This window comes from Strongylocentrotus purpuratus, unplaced genomic scaffold (genome assembly GCF_000002235.5).
Source record: "Strongylocentrotus purpuratus isolate Spur 01 unplaced genomic scaffold, Spur_5.0 spur5_scaffold_7, whole genome shotgun sequence".
Lineage (NCBI taxonomy): Eukaryota > Metazoa > Echinodermata > Echinoidea > Camarodonta > Strongylocentrotidae > Strongylocentrotus > Strongylocentrotus purpuratus.
This window is the reverse complement of record NW_022145613.1, coordinates 28,286,655-28,309,625: the sequence shown is the minus strand read 5'-3', so window position 1 is coordinate 28,309,625 and position 22,971 is coordinate 28,286,655. Positions and strand designations below refer to the sequence as shown.

The 22,971-nt window shown below is 39.6% G+C and overlaps 1 protein-coding gene and 1 long non-coding RNA gene across 2 annotated transcripts in view; both read left to right on the top strand.

Moving 5' to 3' along the window:
- LOC115920037 overlaps window positions 1-1,438 on the top strand; it is a 44,147-nt gene extending 42,709 nt beyond the window's left edge. Inside the window, exon 3 of the long non-coding RNA XR_004062135.1 lies at window positions 1,090-1,438. This is a non-coding gene — a long non-coding RNA (uncharacterized LOC115920037). The remainder of the gene's footprint in view (window positions 1-1,089) is intronic.
- Window positions 1,439-1,450: 12 nt separating this feature from the next.
- LOC585810 (exostosin-like 3) lies at window positions 1,451-12,503 on the top strand. Its single transcript, XM_030974921.1, is given in 11 exon segments — window positions 1,451-4,243; window positions 4,246-4,689; window positions 4,692-4,982; window positions 4,985-5,331; window positions 5,864-5,938; window positions 6,942-7,069; window positions 7,621-7,646; window positions 7,649-7,767; window positions 8,515-8,643; window positions 9,926-10,054; window positions 10,056-12,503. Coding segments are annotated over 11 exon segments (2,835 nt in total). The 5' UTR covers window positions 1,451-3,177; the 3' UTR covers window positions 10,137-12,503.
- The last annotated feature ends 10,468 nt before the right edge of the window (window positions 12,504-22,971 follow it).

Below are 22,971 nucleotides of genomic sequence, written 5' to 3'. Positions count from 1 at the left end.
GACACAGTCATTTTATTTCTTTATGTGAACAGGGTATAAAGAATTTACAATAAAGTGGTGCATCACTGCATGGTGATGTCATAAGCTGAGAAGTTTGTAGGATCGAGCTACAGGATTGTAGATCGATTATAGTCTAGAATAGTGTATAGTCTGAGCAGAGGCTCTCTTTTGATTTCCATATGGATTCTGTGTTGAAGACATAAGAGTTAAAGAGAAGGATGAGTTCTGGGCAGAGGTAAAAACTTATTTGTGAGCGTTAACAATATTATTATGTAAGCGTGGAAGACCATCAGATAAAAAAATGTTCTCTGAAAAGCATGGCTCTTTAAATGCATTAATAAATATTTGAAATATGGCATGTAACAGCAAAAATCAGGACAGACTTTTTGCCACATGTTCGTGTAGTCCCCCATATACTGTACATATTTCTGTGTACCGTGCTTGTAACTTCATCAAGACTGGGCCAAATTTCTTATCATTTAGATGATTCAAGAACCTTGCAGTACACACCAATACTTATATGCTACATGTAGATGATCAACCTTTTCTGATCGATTCCACAATGTTTCTTTCACAATGCAATCGCAAGACCAAAACTCAACTTTATCTTTAACAACTTTAACACCCTTCCGGCTCTCAAAGAAGATATAAGAAAAAGCTGTAATGTAACAGGCCTGATAAAAACCCGATTTAAATCGGTTTCCCGATTTTTTCCCGATTTTTTTTTTTCCCGATTTTAAAAAAAAAAAAAAAAAAAAAAAAAATCCAGATTTTTTTTTTTTTTTTTTTTTTTTTTTTTACCAATCTTTTTTTTCTTCTCTATTTTATCCTGATTTTCCCGCTTTCCCTCTTATTTTCTCTATTCTTCCCAATCTTGCCCTATTTTTTCCCCAATTTTGTCCCAATTTTCTTACTCGAAAGGGGGGAATGTTAAATGCCATTTTTTCCCCGCGAATCCTCTTTTTTTTTTTTACTCAAGGGGGGCGCGGTTGAGGGGAAAACAAAAAAACCTACTTTTTTTTTAGTGCTCACTATCACCCCTGTGTAACCCAATGCCATTTTCTTTCTGTATCTTTCTCATTATGACAGAAGGTGTCCTAGCCCAGTGGAGCATGCAGACAAGGTGATCACTGATGTTATCCAAGACATTGCTAGCCGAAGAGTGAGCTGTAATTCTCAAACGATGTCATTCGGAAACCGAGAAGGTGTCATTCGCCAAGATTTATGAAGAAGACGTGATAGCTCTTTTCATCTCGTTCAAGGTTGGAGGGAGATATCACGAGCGAATATATCATTGATGAGAAATTGAGAAGTGAATGTTTCTTTGGAGATACTGCAGGGAAAGCAGAGTGATTGATCATAACTGGAGACCATTGGATATCATATGCCTTCTCCTGCTCAACAAAAATTGGTTCATTGACTGCAGTTTTTCAACTATAACGCCCCTGCTCCGTTGGCCGTGTAGTCTTAGTGGTAAACTAGAAATTGATCTGCTGAATTTGAACATGTCATTGTCAAACGTGTAAAAGGGTAAAAAAGAATATATTGCTAGTATCGATTTCAGCTAGTGCAAAACCATATTTCTGTCAAGTTTAATCAATGTACTTCACAAATATTTATAAATAGATGCCTCCTTATATTTCTACATTCTAACACAATACCCCTTTGTGCAATATCAATTGGTTTGGAAACTGGTCTAATACCAGGTCCCGTCAGTAGATATACTAGCATCACATGGTGGAACAATCTGAGAATTGATGAGACCGGGTTGATTAATGAGCACTTGAAAGGAAAGGTCAGTTCTTCCTATGATAAATCTGTCTACCTTCATACTTTACATTCAATGCAGTAGCCATAACTTATTTTATAATTTGCCTTCCATCGTTAACCCTGAATATTTTTCCTTTCAAGGTTACAATCTCCAATAATTTGTTGCCAATTTGATGAGCAATTCATATGAGAAGTTTTCCATGCAGTTGATTGTAGTCATATTAGGACAATGGAGAGATAAAAAAAAAAGGGTAACATTACAAAAGAGATATAGCAGGTGAATACCACATCCATCCAAAGTTGGAAACTAAAATTACGGCACAGAAAAGGAAGGAAGGAAACAAGCGTTGTCCTTTAAACCTTTTCCTCTGTTGATATTCCAGTCTGAGGTGCCTTTCTCTCTGCTCTGTCATTGTCATGTTATGACATCATAACCTCACGATTGATTGCTATAGCACACGGCTGTCTTGCCATTCAAAATGTCAAATAAGACCTTCTAGGGTATAGCAATGTGTGATGAAACATCCTGTCTCTTCAAGACTTTCCATGGAATGATTTTAACGGAAGGTTGTAAGGAATAAAAGTTAAGATTGGCATTTTGTAAAACTTGTTATATTTATATTATTATAAGTGAAAACTTGTCTTAGCCTTTGAACTAAAACAAGGTGCAGTGCATTGGTTGCCACATGTTATGAAATATGTAACTAAGAGATGCTAAACTGTGATTTCTACTTGTTCAAGGAGTAATAAACAAAGGTTATTACTTGTACATGGATTTAACGGGAAGGCATGTAATTGATATCAGTTATTTGATGCTCATCTTAGAGTCTCCCGTGCCTCCAGGGTTCTCAGAGTAACCCAATATTAAGAAGCGAGAAGAGAAGTGATGATGGATCTCAGGGTAGTTTCGTGTACAGCCAACCCTCCCTTCCAGCGGTGTGACTTTAGGACGACAGGCACTGTACGCAATCTGTCGCAGAGAAATAATTGAAGGATTAGGGTGCCCTCGTTGTTAGGGTAAGGTGTAGAGTGATGTGTAAACAAAGTGGAGTTCATATTCAAAACTTTGAGGCTCTTCAAGATAGATTGATGTACGAACTTGCCGGTATTGCCTTTCTTTTTTTTCTTGAGAAGAGAAGTGCCGATGTAGGATGTGGAAGCAGAAAATTTAATTGTAATTTTATTATTCACTGAGCTTCCGCTGTTTATGTAACTATGATTAGTTAACTTTTAATGTTATTGCTAAATTGTCATTTGTAATACCTTGTCATAAGAAATTAGCTTAACTAAAAAAAATAATGCCTATAGAAATGAAAATACTAAAGAAACATGCTCATATTGTCATGAATTTGAATTGTATAATGAGAAGAAAATTGGTGGAATAGTTGAATTAATTGGTGAAGGAGAATGGCTTTCAGTGATTCCCAACCATTGTGGGGGCCAAGTCAGACCATGGAGTACCAGAGCAAGAGGGAGTTTACGCCTCCTAAATCTCCTACGAAGAATGTGAGTTTCTCCAAGTGGTTACTGCGAAGTGGCCAGCTGACGCGACTGATCATCATGTTGTTGGTTATGCTGATTTTGCTTCCATTGGTGACCCATTATTACCTGAGCAATTCAGATCTAGACTCACTAGATCAAAGGAGTTTTAGTATAACCTTGGATGAAATGATTGCATTGAAGCCTAGTGAGCTAAAGTCACATCTAGTGGAGCTATATCGCATTAAAAATTCTGTTCAAATGGAGTTGCGGCAGTTGGAGGAGAGGCGGAAATTGTTGCAAGCTCAAGTCACGCGTTTGTCGATGCAGTCGGAGCAAGCGCAGTCGGGGGTTCGCAGCGCCATAGCAGAAAGAGATCGCATTAAGGATCAGATCCAACAGACGATCAGAGATCAGAGTGAGCTTGTAGAGAGGAGTCTTCGACACATCTCTGCTCCTTATCAGATTCTACCTAATCAAGAAGACAGTGGAGATATCGAGCCACCTAGTTTGCCTACACGATGCTTGCAGCATACATGCTTTGATTACTCAAGATGCTCGCTCACGTCAAGATTTCCAGTATTTATGTATAATTCTAATGATTTATGGCGCGGTGGGAGCAAGTTAGACTCCACGATAAAGCTGACAGTCACAAATGCATTTGGTCGCAGTTCTTATCTAACGCGTGATGCCAACTTAGCCTGTGTGTATGTGGTGCTAGTGGGAGAGTTGGAGGATCAGGGTCATTCACCTAGTAGTCATGAGCTTGAAGTAGGTCTACATAAACTACCATACTGGAGGCATGATGGTAGGAACCATCTGCTCCTGCACCTTGTGAGAAGTCTTTCCAACAGGAACATTCTGCAGAATGTCAATACAGGACGCGCCATTGTTGTTCAGACACCCTTTGTGAATTCACAGTTTCGCTCAGGGTTCGACATCGTCGCTCCGATGCTGCTTGGTCTTAGCTCTGAAACAGACTGGAAGGAAGTTCCTCTGCAGTTCCTGCCAGGAGGAAATATCTTATTACATATCAGGGATCAAAACCAACTCAGACTATGGTGCAGACAGAATATGTAGACAACAATGCCCCTCTCAGTAGGAGGCTTAAAGATGTAGATAGGACTAAATCTGTGGAGGATCTTATGATTCTAGAAATGGAGAAACTGAAGTCTCTCTCGGATGATAAAGTCCACCTTGATTTTACTTGTAAATCCTTTAAATCATTTGAAGGCATTGATGCCTCAGACTGGAAACTATGCAGTACAAAGATAGAGCGGTTAAAGCTCTTAAAGCAATCAACTTATGTAATAATTTTAAGTCCAGGAGACCATATAGTATCTTCCACCACTTTCTACACCCGCTTCTTTGAAGCCCTTCAAACTGGTGCAATACCTGTCATTGTAGGAGAGCAGATGCAGTTACCCTTTAGTGAATTTATGCTTGGAATGAAGCAGCTATAGTGCTTCCTCGTTCCAGAATAACAGAACTCTACTTCTATCTCAAGACAATCCAAGACAATGATATCCTCAAGCTCCGGAGACAAGGATGGTTCCTATGGACAACTTATCTATCAAATACAGATGCAGTCATCAACGGCATCCTTGCCAATCTAAGAACTAGAATAGGAATTCCAGCCAACGTAGTGCCCCAGGAGAAATCCCTTGATCTGTTCACAGAGGACTTTCCTCAGAAGACGCAACGAGCGGAGCAGATGTATCCAGAGTCGGACGATGTCTCCCACCCCCTGAGCTTCCTTTCCCCTCGCCAAAGTTCCTCAGGAATTTCACCTCCATTGCAATGGACTCCCACTTCACATGGAACAACCCCCCGGGAGCCCAGTACTTGTTCCCCTTCACTCCCTTTGACCCTGTCGTCCATTCGGATGCCAAGTTTGTGGGCTCGACCCTTGGGTTTCGTCCGATAGGAGGTGGAGCTGGAGGCTCGGGCAAGGAGTTCCAGGAGTCTCTTGGAGGTAACGTCCCCAGGGAGCAGTTCACCATTGTCATGCTGACCTACGAGAGAGAGGCAGTGCTCATGAATTCCTTGATCCGGCTCATGGGATTGCCTTTCTTGAATAAGGTAAGCTGGATATCATTACACATTTTATATGGGGAAAAGTCTGTTACTGATTTCCCTTTTTTTTTTGGCAATCCAAACAGGTTTAACAGTATATTTGAGTTACATGTATGTTGATGAAAGCAATTTGTTCTCATTCATAAAATTCACAAAATGGTGTATCTCATGATAATTTCTAAGTTCTTGAACTTAGGATGTGTATTCTTGAATATGAACTATTTACCTTATTGATAATGCAAATATCCCAAACAGTAATTTATGAACAAAATGATAAAACACTTTGGAGGATTTATATTAAAACTCATCATTCATATATCTGACTTCACTACCAATTTAAAAAAAACAAGACCATACCATCTAAAATATCTCCATTGTGTGTTTTTTTAGCTATATTTTATGACGTGCAAATTAGTACTTGACAAAATCTGTCACTCAAAGATTATGGATATATTTAACAATACCTTTCATCTTATTTATGGAAAGATTTTAAATGATGTTCTTTTTCCTTGAATCTGATTTTGTCTCCCTCTATCAGGTTGTGGTTGTCTGGAACTCCCCTGAGATGCCACCTGCTGATCTGGTCTGGCCTGAGATTCATGTTCCTATAAAGGTATGCTAAAAAACTAATCTGTAAGCTTTTTATTCTATTTATGTTAGTTTGAAGAGTATCACCGAAGAAATGTCCCCTTAAAATTATTATCCTTCAAATGCCCTCATATTAGAATAAGATTTCATTTCATTTCATTTATTCAGATGGTAATAGTATACACTCTATGTTTAAACAGCTGCTTTTTCAGAAAGTTTGTGTGAACTGAATAAAAATTTACAAATTATAATACAAATAAAAGCCAGTAACAAAATATAACAAAACATGAATATATGCAAAATATATGAATCAAATCAAAACAGAGGGAAACATAATTGGCATGAGTAACTGAAGAATAAGAAATATAAAATATAAATTTTAACAATAATGAATAAAAATTAGAAAATCAACAGAATTTTATTGTAAACCGAGTCTGATTGACTTTCCTCCCTAGGGTCAGCCCCCCCCCCCCCCCCCCCGCATCATGTATTACTTAGGCCCTGGCAGATGAGAAACAGATAATGGACCAAAAGTTCATGCCTTTTATGTGTATAGTCTCACATACCCATTTTGATGTACAGATCATATGACTTTCAACAAGACTAAGTAAAATTCTTGATAATAAAAAAAAATCTCAAACCATATACACTAATTTGCAATTCATATGTGCAGGAGCAGTTATAGAATACTTTTTTTGGGGGGGGGGGGGAGGCTTTTAGGCGTGTTGGGAGAGCTTGGGGTACTTGTATACATTTTCTACATTTTCCTTCAAAATATTTATGGATGGGTGACTTGAAGATTTTTTTTTTTTTTTTTTTTTTGGGGGGGGGGGGGGTTGGGGCGGCTTTAGCCCCTCCATCCATAAAAATGGCCAGTGCTTATGTGTTATGTAATCTGTTTTTTCCAACTGCTTCCAGACAGTTTCTTTCACAATTCAATCATATGACCAAAACATGGCTAATCTTTAAGTTTGATTCCCACATGTATGATAATACAATTGTTAATTTATTTATATCTTTCTGACTAGGTGGTGAAGACAACGGTGAACAGTCTGAATAACCGCTTTCTGCCTTATGATGAGATTGAGACGGAAGCCATCCTGTCCCTGGATGATGATGCTCATCTCAGACACGATGAGATTCTCTTTGGTTTCAGGTATTAATATGGAATTGTAGTCTTGAAATGAAAGATGGTTGTCATAATCAAATAATCTTGATCTGTTTGTGGTATATTCAACCACTGGAGTGAATTGGGACACACACTGGAAATGGTTCTGCTTGGGGCACGACTAATATTTGTTAAGACACTCCTCTAACTTCATTCCTATTTTTCCTGGTGTCACTATTCACCCTTCGTTAAGGAACCTGCAGTTTATTTTGACAGGCACTTAAAGATCATATCTGACCCTGTACAATATACAAAATAATACTTTAAGTAATGATTTAGAATTTTCTACTGAAGAATTTGTAATATCCTGTGTGTCCTGACATCAATGGTGTACTGTTATCTCTTTTTTTTTGTGGGGGGGGGGGGGGGGGTTATGAATTGATAATACGTAAATAGTATCAATTCTGCAAGTTATACATGGGGTACTGACATTTTGAGAAATGTAAATGTTGATAAAGAGACAGATCCTAATTAGATTTATACTTCCTGCAAAAGCTACTTTCACAATAACTCTGAATATGGTCTGTTGCATCTTTCAGAGTGTGGCGGGAATCCCGAGACCGCGTGGGGGGTTCCCGGGTCGCTACCATGCGTGGGATCTCAACTATCGCAATGGATTCCTCTACAGTGCCAACTACTCCTGTGAACTGTCCATGGTTTTAACAGGTGCTGCCTTCTTCCACAAAGTAAGTACTCAAGACTTCCACAATAGAGTTTAAAGAAACAAAAATTGATAATTAGAAATAAAAGCAAAACACAACAAAGTTTGATTATGGTTTACAAGGGATAAGGTAGTAAGAATGGATCATATATTTCATCTTCAAAGTTGCCATATTTTATGTGGTATGGTGATTATTGTCTGTGCTATTTAAACAGAGTAACTTGTTCACATCATTCTGTCATTTTTTACACTTTTACATTTTACATTTTTTTACACTTTGTGGATCATTCCTTTAAAAAGTAATCTTACTACCCTATGCACCATATCTTACTACCCTATGCCTGTTCAGCATCTGTATGAGGGTAAAGCAAGAGTAGAGCTGTATATAACAACTCTGTGGTTTTCACTCATCTAGATGTTGAACAGGCGTTGATGAGTATTACCATAGAAGTAGAAGTAGAAGGTATACATTGTTTGAAGCTACAGGGAAGGGGGCATGGGGCACACATCCCTCCCCCTCACCGCTTTGAGTGGTTCAAAAAAATAAAATAAAAGAAGAACTAAGAATAAAGGGAAAGGGGGAGGAGAAAAGGATGAGACAAGAAGACATCTGGACCACACTAGTGCTCTCCCCCTAATCGCTCGAGTGCCCCCTTCACCCCCCCCCCCTTCAGCATGTGGACTCGAGCTACGCCACTGCCCCTATTCATCCAAGCTCTTCATAATACAATCACTTATATTTCTTTATATATTATCCCATTGTTTCAGTTTTTACTATACCTATTTATACTCCTACGTGATGCCCCAGCCCATTAGAGACAAGGTGGATGAATACATGAACTGTGAGGACATCGCAATGAACTTCCTCGTCTCGCATGTGACTCGCAAGCCACCTGTCAAGGTACCGTATTTCAATGAAAACCTGCAATATTATAGAGATATCGACTGCTATGAGAGTCCCGGCTGTTTTTATAGGCTCAAGGGGACGTTGCATCCTGCCATGACCCCAGAGGCGAGCCTGGGCATGTTACAATCATTTGGGAATCGCAGACAAAAGCACTGTATACATGTAGTTGTGCCTTGTGCACAAAGTAACTTTCAACATGTAAACCAATGAGGATCTCATCAGAATTTTACTATTTTCCCGGTACCCAGAATCTTCGGGAATCTCACTCATGAACTATTGACGATACTGACATTGTTCATTTCTTTACGGGAATGGCTTAAATCACGACTCCATTTCGACCAATCAGATGGCTAGATTTCTAAAGAGAGGTATATAAAAAGGCTTGTTGCATTGCTGCAGTAAACCGGCATGCCTTTTCTTTGGCGTGTGTGCACGTAATGAATGTTGGTTGAAGATGATAAAAAGTAGCTGCGCTGCAATGCTCCAACACTACTCCAAAAAAAAACCCATTTCCTGCAATAAACTGAGGTGGGATGTTAAAGAGTACATAAAAAAAATGGGTTCAGTATGCTAAAAGTTCCCCAAAAAATTAATCCTGCAATAAACTGAGGTGGTTATGTTAACGTAAGTGATATAGCTTGGGCTTCATTCATACGATGCAGTAAAAATGCTAGAATAAAAGAAACAGCATTGTAAAAATAAAATGCCATTATTGCCGCTTCACGTTTCTGTTTTTACAATAACACACATACATGTAAGTACAACATGCCTAGTGGTTTTTGTGGTAACATTTAATGTTTTTTTAATTGTGTACTCCACCTGCAAAAGTTTTTTTAAATCTTGTCAACAAGCTCTCAGGATGAGTAAAATGTGTCAAGTGACTCAGGGGTCTGGATTAAAAAGACTAACCATCATATCTATCACTCCCAATGGGTATATAGCCTTAAAACATAATCTAACAACAACAATTCATATGCATACATGTACTCCAGACTTAGATAATTTTCTATCAAGAAGGGAAATCCCTTGGGCCGGAGCCAGGCTCAACAGTTTCCCCTTCCTAATGCTACAATAATCATCTGTTTAGCCACCACCTGTCTATAATGTTCTTGTTCCCCCCCCCCCCCCCTCCCCCCCCCCCCCCCCCCCCCTTGAATAGTATTTGTCATTAAAACATGCGTAAACAGAACCTTTACAGAAAGATCATGTGCCTGTTTTCTTGTCTTCTTGAATAGTCTTGATGTACCGTTTCACTGTATGTTTCTCTTAATCCTAGGTGACGTCCCGTTGGACATTCCGCTGCGCTGGATGCCCCGAAGCACTCTCCATGGATGACTCTCACTTCCAAGAGAGACACAAGTGCATCCATTCTTCACTAAGGTGTATGGCTACACCACCGCTTCTTCTTCACACAGTACAGGGTGGACTCTGTGCTATTCAAAACCCGTATTCCACACGATAAGCAAAAGTGCTTCAAATTCATCTAGGAGACAGTTCATCACCTGGCTGGCAGAGGGCGTTAGCTCAAATTTCAGGTCAAAAATGAAACGTTAAGCAGAAGGGCGTTAGCACTAAAATCGCCTCAAACTTTTATAAAACTGACTTTTTTCTGAGAAAAAAAATGTGGCCGTTTTCTACTATAACATTTCTATAAGTTTTAAACCAATTTTGGGGACGGAAAGCAGTTTAAATATTAAACAAATCTTTAAATGTGAATAATTTGAAAAATAGTTTTTGAGTCACTCACGCGCTAACACCCTTCTGCCAGCCGGCCGACGAGTTGTGGACAGTTCCATACATGACTTATTTACACTCCGTATTAAGTGGACTCGGTGTTATTCAAGACCTGTATTGCACATGGTAATCAGGGGGGTGTTTCACAAAGATCCAAAGTTTAATTTATCTCTTAGTTGGACTTAAAAATTATGGAAAGCCATCAGCATCTTTGAAAATATTTTGTAAAAGTTATTTTAAAAGGCATAAAATGTTAATCCGAAAATTAATATTTTCTATTATCAAGGAGATTTCATGTTTTTGATGTGGAATTTATGAAAAGTCTAAAATACTTAAATGTTTCCTTTTGAATATATTTCATTTTAAGGCTACAAATGGCTCTCCATAATATTCAAGTCCAACTTAGAGTTAATTTAGACTTACAGTGTAGGATCTTTGTGAAACACCCCCCCAGGAGTGCTTCAAATTCACCTGATAACGGTTTATACACCAAGGTATAGGGTTATAAACTGCTTCTTATTAATTGATTTCTCTTACATTTTATGTCATATTGCTGGGTTATGTTTGAATTATAATTATTTGCCAAGGCCAGATTTCCAAATTTATTGTGTAGTAACTTTTTATACAGTTATGATAATCATTCATGCGTATTTTGCACCTGTAATTCAGCTACCGGTACTAATCATTACAACTCAGAAAAATGTGTGCAGCTCATATTATAGGAAAGGTACAGGTCAACTTTGTTTCTGTGAACTGCAATTGCTGGTGGCATGGCTTTTAATTCCATTCTGAGAATTTGGGATGAAATTGAAGTAGTGCAAGTTGAAACATAACACCGTTTTATTCTGTTCTTTGACTTTTGTTCAGATCTTTAATTTTGTAAGAAATATAAAACATTTCGGACCCTCTTTATCCACAATGAATTTACATAGGTATGTGAGTAGAATCTCAGAAATTTATATCAAAAGGTAATAGGCGGGAATTCTATTCTATTAAAGTATTTATTATAAAAAGCAGGTTTACATTAAGTCTTGATATAGTAATTAAACGTGCCATGGGAATCACCCCTTCAGTATGTAATTATGTTGATAGAATAATAATCATTGGAGTTGAACAATAATAATCAGTACTAATAATATTCAAATTACAGTTGAAATTATTTAGAAGGTAACATATAATGTTGATAATGTAGGTGATGGGGTTCTATTATGGAGTTGTTTTGGAGAGAGAATACTTTCATGAACCTTTAAAGTAAAGTATATACCTTCCAATCATGTCCTCAAAAGTACAATTACAGATATACACCAACTGGAGTTTCAGTGACTAATACTTAATCTAATTGTTCTATGATATTTATGTTTTAAGTTAATATACTAATATTTAAAATGTAAGTTATGTGAGGGAGAAACAAGATATGTTTCCTTCGGTATTGCAAGAGAAAAAAGTGTCGGGTTCAATTGTTATTTGGTTATGGGTGAGAGGCAGACATGTTGTTTGAATTAAGATTTCTTAATTTCTTTTTGGTAGATTTATTTTGTCAAAAGAGATTATCTTTGATTTAATGGGATCCAGACAGTGCCCAATATTTTCCTTTTTTTTGGCTCTTTTTACAGCCCAATTTGAGAGGGGAAAATGTGCAAAGTACACATGCATGTATCAAAACACTCATTTGCCAAAAGATTTTTAGCCTTTATGATAGCCAAGAAAGAGAAAAGTAGGCACTATCGGGATCCCCTTTTAAGATATAAAGGCTAAAGTCTACACTTTATTTTTTTAAATTTTTTGTTCAACTCCATTGTTGCATGAGGTATAACACAGAAAAGTTTTTGCCTATTTCTGATGTACAGCGATCTTGCTCTATAAAGATACATTGATATGATATAAGAAATTTTGAAATTGAAGAAGAAAAGAATTACATTCTGCTTACATGTTACTATACATGTGATGGCTGAAATTGATGAAGTTGAAAAATGAATTGGGGTCATTGGAATAGGTGTTATCATTTTTTCTTCTTCTTTTTCTGCACATAGTTATGTGTTATACCAAAGCATTTGTTGTTTTATATGAATATATTTTGTTCTGAAAATGAAGTATTAAATCATGAATTGTTTTAAACTTGATGAAGCCGGATGTATTTACATTTTTTCCTCTTTGTCAGCAGAAGTTTCAGTGATGGCAATGATTATGTCTGTGATTAGAATGTCAATTATGATGATGGTCATTTGCGTAGTATGGGTCCAGACACTGAGGGCTTCCTGGCATCAGGGGGAGGGGAGGGGGTGCACCATTCTTACTAAGTGGACAAAATGCAAATTTGCAAGACCACTTATTAGTAAAGGGAGGTGATGAGTATGGGATTATAGCATCTTCTAGTCATGTTCCCTTTCTCCTTCTTTTTCTCTCTTTTTCTCTCTTCTTTCTCTGTGTTCTTTTTACATTTCATCTATTTGATGAGACTATAAGCCCCTAACCTATGCCAGTGATGATGGTAATGTTTTTTGTTGGTATGCGGATGATGGCTGGGCGATTCAGATGAATTAGTAAGAGAGATGGGATGGAGAGAGGATTCGGAAAGGAAAAGATACATAAAGAGAGAGGGAAAAGAGGGTACTACTAGGTGAAGGAAAGATGACAACCGAAAGAGGATGGAGTGAAGGTTATAACATTGCGAGCAACAGAGAACCATAGATCAATCGTAAATAGTATTAACATGACAGAGAATAAGGAGAAAGTTGAGAAAGGGAAACCGGAGAGAGAGAGAGGGGGGGGGGGAGAAAAAATGAAGTTAAGGGGCACGTCTGCAGGAATTAACAGAGGTGTTTTTCCAAGGGGTGTTTTAGATACATTAACTTTTTTCATGACAGACGCTACAAAACGTTTTTTAATGTGGAGGGGGCACACCTTTTACAATAGCAAGGGACACAATACCAGAATTTACCAGTGAAACTGCAAAAGAGGGGTTTCACCGTTTGCAAGTATCCACGATGCGTTCCATGTTTAGTGTAGAATTGATTATTTCGTGTCTGAGAATAGATATGTGATAAAAATTGGCTGACATGTATAATTGAGACATACATATATATATCATAACAGACATGCTTTTTAACTTTGGACTTAATCTGGTATATAGCATTTAGTACTCGAATATGAACACGAAATTGTTTAAAGGTAATACAAAGTTTTGGGAAATTATGAAAATTGGGTGGATAGTGATTCTTTACAATTTTTATATATTTGGATGCCTCTGTGGACGTATTATAAGCACTTCAAAATTTAGCCCCTAAAACACTTCTGCTTTCGAGAAAAATTGAATATTACAATTTACCGGTGCTCCCGGTAAACACCCCAGGGAATTATTCTCTGGCTAATTCACACCCAAGGTTTAGAGATCTTGTCCTATAAATTTGACTTATATTATACCAGGAAGTTAGGTATTATTTTGTTCATTAAATAAAAGCTATCCAGGAGTAGTTCAGAGCCTGAACAGAATATTGAAACATTTAATCATTATCACTGTGAAAAAAGTGAGTAATTTCAGCATTGATTCCATGATTTACAATGTGACTGCTGCTGAAATACCGAAATGGAGACAAGCGCATTAACGTTTGAATAATTGTTTATCTTTAGACATCAAACAAGATGTTGCTTAGCAGCAGGCTCGGATCCAGGGAGGCGAGTGGGCCTTGTCCCCCCCCCCCCTCCCCCACCCCCCGCAAAAAAAAAGAGAGAAAGAGGAGAGAAAGGGAAAGAAAGAAGAGGAAGAAGAAAAGAAGAGGAAGAAGAAAAGAAAAGGGGAAAAAGAAGGAGATCGGGGGGGGGGGGGGGTGAAAGGGCTTGCCTCCCAGCTGTTACCCCCCCCCCCCCCCCCCATCAAAAAAGGAAGAAAAGGGAAAGAAAAAAGGAAAAGAGGAGATAAAGGGAAGGAAAAAAGAGGAAGAAGGGGGATATCAGTTGTAATTTTGCGGCCCAAATATAATTCAAACGTGCTTTATTTCTAATTCGAAACCGGGAGTTACGAATGTTACTGAAATGACATAATTTTCCGAGATTTTTCCTCAATCTTTAGTAAATTATACTTTTTTATGCGTTTGTTGGAAAATAATGAGGTGCCAAAATTTGTTCATCTGACCGTGATTAAATGACTAAGACCCCTGAGCTTCTGTAAGCTCTGCCTCCTGGATTCCACCTAGGGCCCTAAGGCGGGCACCTGAATGCTCATCTGACGGTAATTTAATGCCTAAAATCCCTGAGCTGCTGGTGGCTCCGCCCTTGGACCCCACACCAACTAGTGACCTGCTAGTGTCACAAATAAGGTATCATTATACTCATCTGACCGTAATTAAATGCCTAAACCCCTGAGCTTTCGGGGCTCTGCCCCCTGAACCCAACAAATGGTCCTAAGGCGGGCCCCTGGATGCTCATCTGACCCTAATATATTGCCTTAAACCCGTGAGCCTCCTGGGGCTCCGCCCCCTGGACAGGCGCGGATCCAGAATTTCTTAGGGGGGGGGGGCCCAAATTTGAAATTATGCGAGCCAAATATTGGTACGTAATGGTGACCAGCAGTGACGTAATGCAGGGGGATGTAGGGAGGGGTGAGTTTCCCCCCCTCCCTCCTCTGCAAAGCGCGGAAGCTATATATGACGTTTCATTAAAGTATTAGAGAAAGAAGACAAGTCGTTGTACCGTTCTCGACTCTTAATCCTTCTCTTAATTCACCCCCCCCCCTCCGCGCAGCGCGGAAGCTTTGACGTTTCATTAAACTATTATTGAAAGAAGACGATTCGTTATAGCGTTCTCGAAAATTATCCTCGTTTGAATGCAATTTTCCCCTCCCGCGTGAAGCGCGGAAACTTTTACGTTTCATTAAATCATTGACGAAAGAAAACGATTCATTGTACCGTTCTCGACTCTTAATCCTTGTCTTAATTCAGCCCCCCTCCCCCCCCCCCCCCCCCCCCCCCCCGTCTCGCGCGAAGCGCGGAAGCTTTTACGTTTCATTAAATCATTGGAGAAAGAAAGCGATTCGTTGAATCGTTCTCGACTCTTAATCCTTGTCTTAATTCAACCCCCCCCCTCCGCGAAGCGCGGAAGCTTTGACGTTTCATTAAATTATTAAAGATAGAAGACGATTCGTTGTACCGTTCTCTATACTCTTAATCCTTGTCTTAATTCAGTCCCCCCCCCCCCTCCGCGAAGCGCGGACGCTTTGACGATTCATTAAATTATTAGAGATAGAAGACGAATCGTTGTACCGTTCTCTATACTCTTAATTCTTGTCTGAATTTCAAAGATGTTTTTTGTCTGCTACTTTTTCTCCCTACGTCCTCTTCCTTTCCTCTCCTCTCTATTTTTTTCTACCCCCCCCCCCCTGGCTACGCGCCTGCGGTCAGATAAACAAATTTTGATACCTTGTCCGACCCGAGAAGCTCAGGGGTTTTAGGCATTTGATTACGGTCAGATGAACATATTTTTATACCTTATTTGTGACACTGGCAGGACACTAATTGGCGTGAGGTCCAGCGGGCGAAGCCCCAGAAAAACAGGGGTTTTAGGCATTACATTTCCGTCAGATTAGCATCCAGGGGAGTCTAGGGCCCTAGGCGGGGTGCAAGGGACGGAACCCCGGAAGCTCAGGGGTTTTTAGGCGTTTAATTTCGGTCAGATGAGCAGCTAGTTAACTATTCTTTCTCTCTTTATTTCTATTTCTCTTTACTATACCTTTTCAAAAAAAAGTGGAGGGGAGGGGGGGGGGGGAGCTCGAGGCTTGCGATTCCAGCCGATCCCCGGGCCCTAACTTTTCTCAAGAATCATATTTCTTGCCTGGCTGTAAATTTAGGAACTTGTCATTTTCCAACAAACGCATACAAAAGTATAATTTACTAAAAACTGAGGGAAAATCTCGGAAAGAATTCAGCATTATTTGTAAGCCACCGTTATGGAATTAGAAATTAACCACGTTTGAATTTGAATTCCCCCAAGCCCCCCCCCCCCTATCAGTACGCCAGTGCCCCCCTTTTCTTCTTTCTCTTTTTTATTCTTTCCCTTTCTCTTCTCCTTAAGGTTTGCCGAGGGGGGGGGGGGGGGTGGGGGGCAAGGGCCTTTCGGTCCCCACCCCGATCCACACGTTGTTGGCGGGATTAACCGGAACTGATCTCACGTTCTTTTCACCCTTTTCTTTTCTTCTTCCTCTTTTTTGTTCCCTTTTAGCTCTCCTCTTTCCTTTTTCTTCTTTCTCTCTTTGTTATAGCGGGGGCGGGGGAGGTAAGGGCCTTTTGCCCCTCCTCGATCCACCGGGGAAAATTGCAAATGATATCCCCTTTCTTTTCTTTTCTTCTTTTTCCTTCCCTTTATCTCCTCTTACCCTTTCCCTTTCCTTCCTTTTCTCTTTTTTTTTTATTAGAGGGGGGGGGTGTGCAACAGCTCTGGGAGGCCCCCCCTTCGCCCCCCCCCCCCCGATCTCCTTCTTCACCCGTTCTTTTCTTCTTCCTCTTCTTTCTTCTGGCGCTACACCTCTTACAAAAACAAAATGCAAAAATATCCAAAAAGAGAGGACTGCAATGGGGAACTTTGATTTAAGCTACGCGACCATTATTCTCTCAATTCCTTTCACATTGTATCTCATAACCATGAGAATTGCCAAGCTATTGTATACGTTATTTCGTTACACGAACACACACAAACAACACGCACACACACACACACACACACACACACACACACACACACAAGATCATAACCTGCACGAGTCTACAAGGTGTGAGAAAACTCTGATTCAGGAAAGAATGCAAGGGTGAAAGTAAAAGCGAAAAAAGTGGACACTCTCACATGGCTTCCATGGATGCCGTCTTTGTTCTCTTTTTGCCTTCTTCTTACTCCTTGACCGTTCGCGCATATTTTTTTTTACAAAACTGTTTAGCCATATATAGTTCATGTGCAAGCACGTATACACAGGGAAGAGAAGGTAAAAATAGAAAAGGGAAAACAAAAAAATACATAAGGAGAGGCAGAGGATATGGAGAAAGAAAGACAAAGAAATACATAAGAAATACATAACGGAAGGGCTTTTAGGCACCAAATTACGCATCTAGGGACCCGCCTTAGGCCCCTTGGTTGGGTCCAAAGGGCAGAGCCCCCGAAAGCTCAAGGACTTTAGGCATTTAATTACGGCCAGATGAGCAAACAGGGCCCGCTTTAGGGCCCTTGGTGGGTTCCAGGGGGTAGAGCCCCGGGAGCTCATGGAAAAATACTGCCATTTTAGCAATACTTGTAAATCACTGGTATCAAATTAAAAATAACCCATGTTTAAATTGTATTGGGGGGGGGGGGTTACTGCCCCCCCCCCCATCAGTACGCCAGTGAAAGAGGCGGAGGTGACGGAAGGGACTACCCCCATAAAGCTGTATGATAAGTCTTATATGTAAACCCCTCACAGGTTTTTGAAGTTTTGTTGTGTTACAAAATTACATTCTTTAGCAAAACTACAGCATAAAAACAAGCAATATACTTTTTTCACGCTTCACTTTTACTTTGCCGATATCTAGTGTGCAGTCCAAAGGGTTGTAAATATTTACTAGGTAAATTTTAGTTTGACTGAGCAGGAAGGGACTTCTTAAAAGAGCAAGCTGAATATTCATTTTCGGAACACTGATCTATTTCTATAACTTTTAATCTTGTTAACATACAGTGTAATTTGAACATACGTGATACCAACAGAATACATATTTTCTTCAATATTTACTTGTATATTTTTAGGATATTATGCGAAGGAGCGTAGCGACCGAGCGAGAAGATTTTAGCATTTCTATTAGTCTAAACGCTGTACTCTTGGGCCCACCAGAGCCTTAAAGCGTGTTGCAGTCTTTAGTCAGTATTTACTATACATTTTGTTGGTGTGCACTTTTTCAAATTATCCATGGGGGACGATCCCCCTCAGAAAATTGAAGAAAGACGTGTACCACGTCCTTCCACCTATTTTGTGTTTTGCTCAAAAAACTATCCACAAAAAAGGACTATGTATGCCCCTTTTGTGAAGCGACCTATCAATATTAATGTTCACATATCAGTCCCTTTTTGGATTGCCCTCCTCCCGCCCCCCCCCCCCCAGAAAAAATATTATCACATTGTTACATGTGTGCACAATATATATTGATGTGTCAACCTTACGAAAGTGGTGTTTTCGTAATGATTATTGACCTCCTTTAAATTTATATTTATATGGAAGACTTAAGAAGACAACTGTTTACAGTCCAACTAAGGGTGTAGAGCATATCGTGTAGACTAAAATGTGCAATGTTGTTCAATTTCTGAATTCTTTGTTTAAAAAACTTGCTTGCTGTCAATAGTGTATACATTTTTTATACGTTTCAAATGTCTAGTCTGGTTAAAAATAGCACGTAATGATTTCATTATTTGACACGTACTTCACATTGATTTGTCTTATCGATAAGCGAAACGATTTGCTTTAGTATCATATAACAAATATAACAGTAATGACAAGTATGGTTTTCCTGAAAATTGCATCATACAATGTATATTCATCGTTATGGAAAATGTTGTATAATATACAACAATGGGCATTAACATTTTCCAGACCATTGATTTAATTACGTTTAATATTGAAGCTGTTGCCCTTTGTATATACATGAACTTGAAATAATAAGTAGCCTTGAAAGTGTCGCAATAAATCATGTGTGAGTGAGCTTGAAGTTTAATGGTGTAGGTTTGTTTGAAACTGTATAGCCTTTACTCTGTTTTTAATGAGATATATCCCAATCAAATCAAATCAAACTGAGTGATGTTATCGTACAACTAAACAATATCAATCTTCTGTTCTCCTAAATAGGCCTGGGAAACTTGAAAATTGCATTACAATGTGAATTCATTGTCAGTGAAAATGTAATACAATACACAACAATGGGCAAATAATTGTTTCCAGACCAATGATTTAAGTAAGAAGAACTTACATTTTATATTAAAACTGTTGCCGCTGTATATATACATCAGGCGCGGATCCAGGATTTCTTAGGGGGGGGGGGGCAAAATTTGAAATTATGCGAGCCAAATATTGGTTCGTAATGGTGACCAGCAGTGACGTAATTGGGGGTGGGTGGGTGGGTGCAGGGAGGGGCGATTTCCCTCTCCCTCCTCCGCGAAACGCGGAAGCTTTGACATTTCAATAAATTATTAGAGAAAGAAGACGATTTGCTGTACCGTTCCCAAAAAATAATCCTCGTCTGAATTGAGTTTTCTTTCTCCCGCGCTAAGCGGAAGCTTACGTTTCATTAAATCATTAGAGAAAGAAGACGATTTGTTGTGTGGTTATCCCCTTTTTTTTCTTTTCTTCTTCCTCTTTTTTCCTTTCTTGTATCTCCTCTTTTCCTTTTTTTCTTTCCCTTTCCTTGCTTCTCTTTTATTTTTTGATTGGGGGGGGGGGGGGGGCAACAGCCTGGGAGGCAAGTCCTTTTGCCCCCCCCCCCCCGATCTACCTCTTCCCTCTTTTCTTTTCTTCTTCCTCTTCTTTTTTCCCTTTCTCTCCTCTTTCCCTTTCACTTCTTTCCTTCTCTCTCTCTCTTTTTTTTTTTTTTTTTTTTTTTTTTTTGCGGGGGGGGGGGCCAAGGCCCGCTCGCCCCCCCCCCTGGATCCGCGCCTGCCCCTGGAACCCCACGCCAATTCGTGTCCTGCCAGTGTCACAAATAAGGTATCAAAACAACTTCAACTGGCCATAATTTATAGCCCAAAACCCTTGAGCTTCTGGGGGCTCCGCCCACTGGACCCCACACCAAATTCGTGACCTGCCAGTACGTGTCACAAATGAGGTATCAAAATATGCTCATCTGACGGTAATTTAATGTATAAAACCCTTAAACTTCTGGGGGCTCCGCCCCTGGACCCAATTTTTGTCCTGCCAGTGTCACAAATAAGATTTCAAAATACGCTCATCTGACGGTAATTTATTGCCCAAAACCACTGACCTTCCGGGAGCTCTGCCCCCAGACCCCACGCTAATTCGAGACCTGCCAGTGTCACAAATAAGGTATCAAAATATGCTCATCTGGCGGTTATTTAATCTATAAAACCCTTGAGCTTCTGGGGGCTCCGTCCCCTGGACCCCACACCAATTTGTGTCCTGCCAGTGTCACAAATAAGGTATCAAAATATGCTCATCTGAACGCAGGGGCGTAGACAACGGGGGGATGAGGGGGATGCATCCCCCCACCTCACAAGGTGGGGGGGGGATGGCATGTACAATCATCCCCCCCCCCCCAGGTTTTGGGGAATGATATTTGCTTACTTAATAAGTCATAATGATGATAATAATAGTAATAATAATAATGATAACAATTATAATATTAATAATAATAATAATCATGATGATGATATAATAATCCTCATCATTATTGTAATTGTGTTTATTGTTATTAGCCGCATTCACACGGTGAAAGCCAATTCAGACGGTAAAAAAAGAAAATCTTACAAGTATTTTGTGGTTATCTTGTAGTTTGGAAACCACAAGATAACCACAAGATTAAACAGCGCGGATCTACGGGGGGGGGGGGGGGGGGGTTAGGGGGTTTAACCCCCCCCCCCCCCCTTGGGCGGCCCAAAAAACAAACAAAACAAAAAAGGGGGAAAAAAAGAAAAAAAGAAAGAAAAAGAACGCACGCTGGAGAGAAACCCTTTCAAGTGCAAATATTGTGAGAAGATATTCAACTCATCTGGTAACTTAACCGAACACATGATAACTCTGGATATAACTGTGTATTTAACTGTTACTTGATTTAAAAAGACGTTATCATGCACTGCTTTTTATGGTCTCCATTGTGTTAATTGATGCCAGGAAAACATCACTTACGGGGTTCAAATAAACACCCCCAAAAAATCGGCTCGCCGCTTCGCGGCTCGTGGACGATGCTCTGCATCGTCATTATTTTGGTCAACCCCCCCCCCTTACCAAAAAGCTAGATCCACCCCTGAGTCCTCTCCCCCAGGTGTACGAACCTGTCTACGCCACTGTCTGAACGTAATTAAATGTTTATACCCCCTGAGCTTCTGGGGGCTCCGTCCCCTAGACCCCACACCAATTTGTGTCCTGCCACTGTCACAAAAAAGGTATAAAAATATGCTCATCTGACCGTAATTAAATGTCTTGCAGATGCAGATTTGTGTTTGTCTACCCCCCCCCCCCCGCCCCCCCCCCCCCCCCAAAAAAAAAATGTTTTTGCTCATTTCGCCACTGCCGGTGTCACCATTACGTACCAATATTCGGCTCGCATAGTTTTAAATTTGGGCCTCCCCCCTAAGAAATCCTTGATCCGCGCCTGTCATACTTTGCAGTCGAGTGTGATGGTCTGAATATTCATTTGCGAGCTAGCGAAGCGAGCGAGGAAACATTTAAGATTTGTGAGGTCCCGGCCAGTACGAACAATTATATCTAAAAAAGAGGGAAAAAACCAATCCTGATGGGGTTATAAGCCCGTTCTCATAACGGAAGACTAAAAAGACCTTATATCATTTGGGGGAAATTGCTCTTTGTCGCTTTAAATGCAGTTTAATGATGAGAGGAAAAGGGGACACTTCTTATACCTGAAAAGAGGCACCCATCATGTATAAAAAAGGGCACTTATGAGAATGGTAAATGGGCATTTGTCGACGGAAATGGGCCCCCATCAGATTTTGATTGGGGCATTTATAAGGGGTGAAAAGGGGTATTTATGAAAAGGGGATCGGTCCCTTATTAGAAAAAAGGGGCACGTATCATTGTTAAAAGAGAAATTATCTGAGGAGAAAAGGGTCACTATCGAACCTCAGTGAAAAGGGGCAATGACCAGATATGAAAAGGAGTACTTAAGAGAATGGAAAATTAATACTTATTGCAAAGGAAAATGGGAACTTGTCGAAGAAAAAGGGATCATGTCAAAATAAAAGAAGAGAAGTATCCTCCGCCCCCCCCCCATCTTTGTAATAAGAGCCGGCTTCCCCTTCTAATAAAATTTTTCCTTTTTACCATAAAATGTGTCCCTCATTTTAAGGGGATAAGATCAAATTTTTCTTTACTTTTCTTTAGATTAAGCTCGCTCGTAAGTCATAATTGTGTTTTAGTATGAAGGCGTTTTCAGTATTTAATGATTGGCTTGTGCTTAAACCTCATCAGGATTGGCTTTTCCTCTTTATATATTTTTCTCACTGCCACATCACAAATTTTAACACTTTTAGTAGGCCTACTCGCTCGCTTTGCTTTTTCGCAAATGAATATTTAGGCCATTACACCCAACTGCAAAGTATAATGCTTATAAGCAGTATCTTGGACCATTCAAAGAGAAAAGCAGACATTGAAATCATCCCTGATAATGTAATCACGATGTAGGGGTATATGCTACTGTCTTAAAATTGTATATTTTTTGAGACGGTTTTTCTTTGTAGGTGCCCTTTTTTTCTCCAGAAAGTGCTCTTTTTTGGGGGGTGTCCTCCCCCCCCCCATCCATAGTTTTGAAGATGCTCTGGTCTTGATATATATATATATATATATATATATGGAACAAACAATTTGATTTTGACAATCCTCCGTCAAGGCAATAAACAAATAAT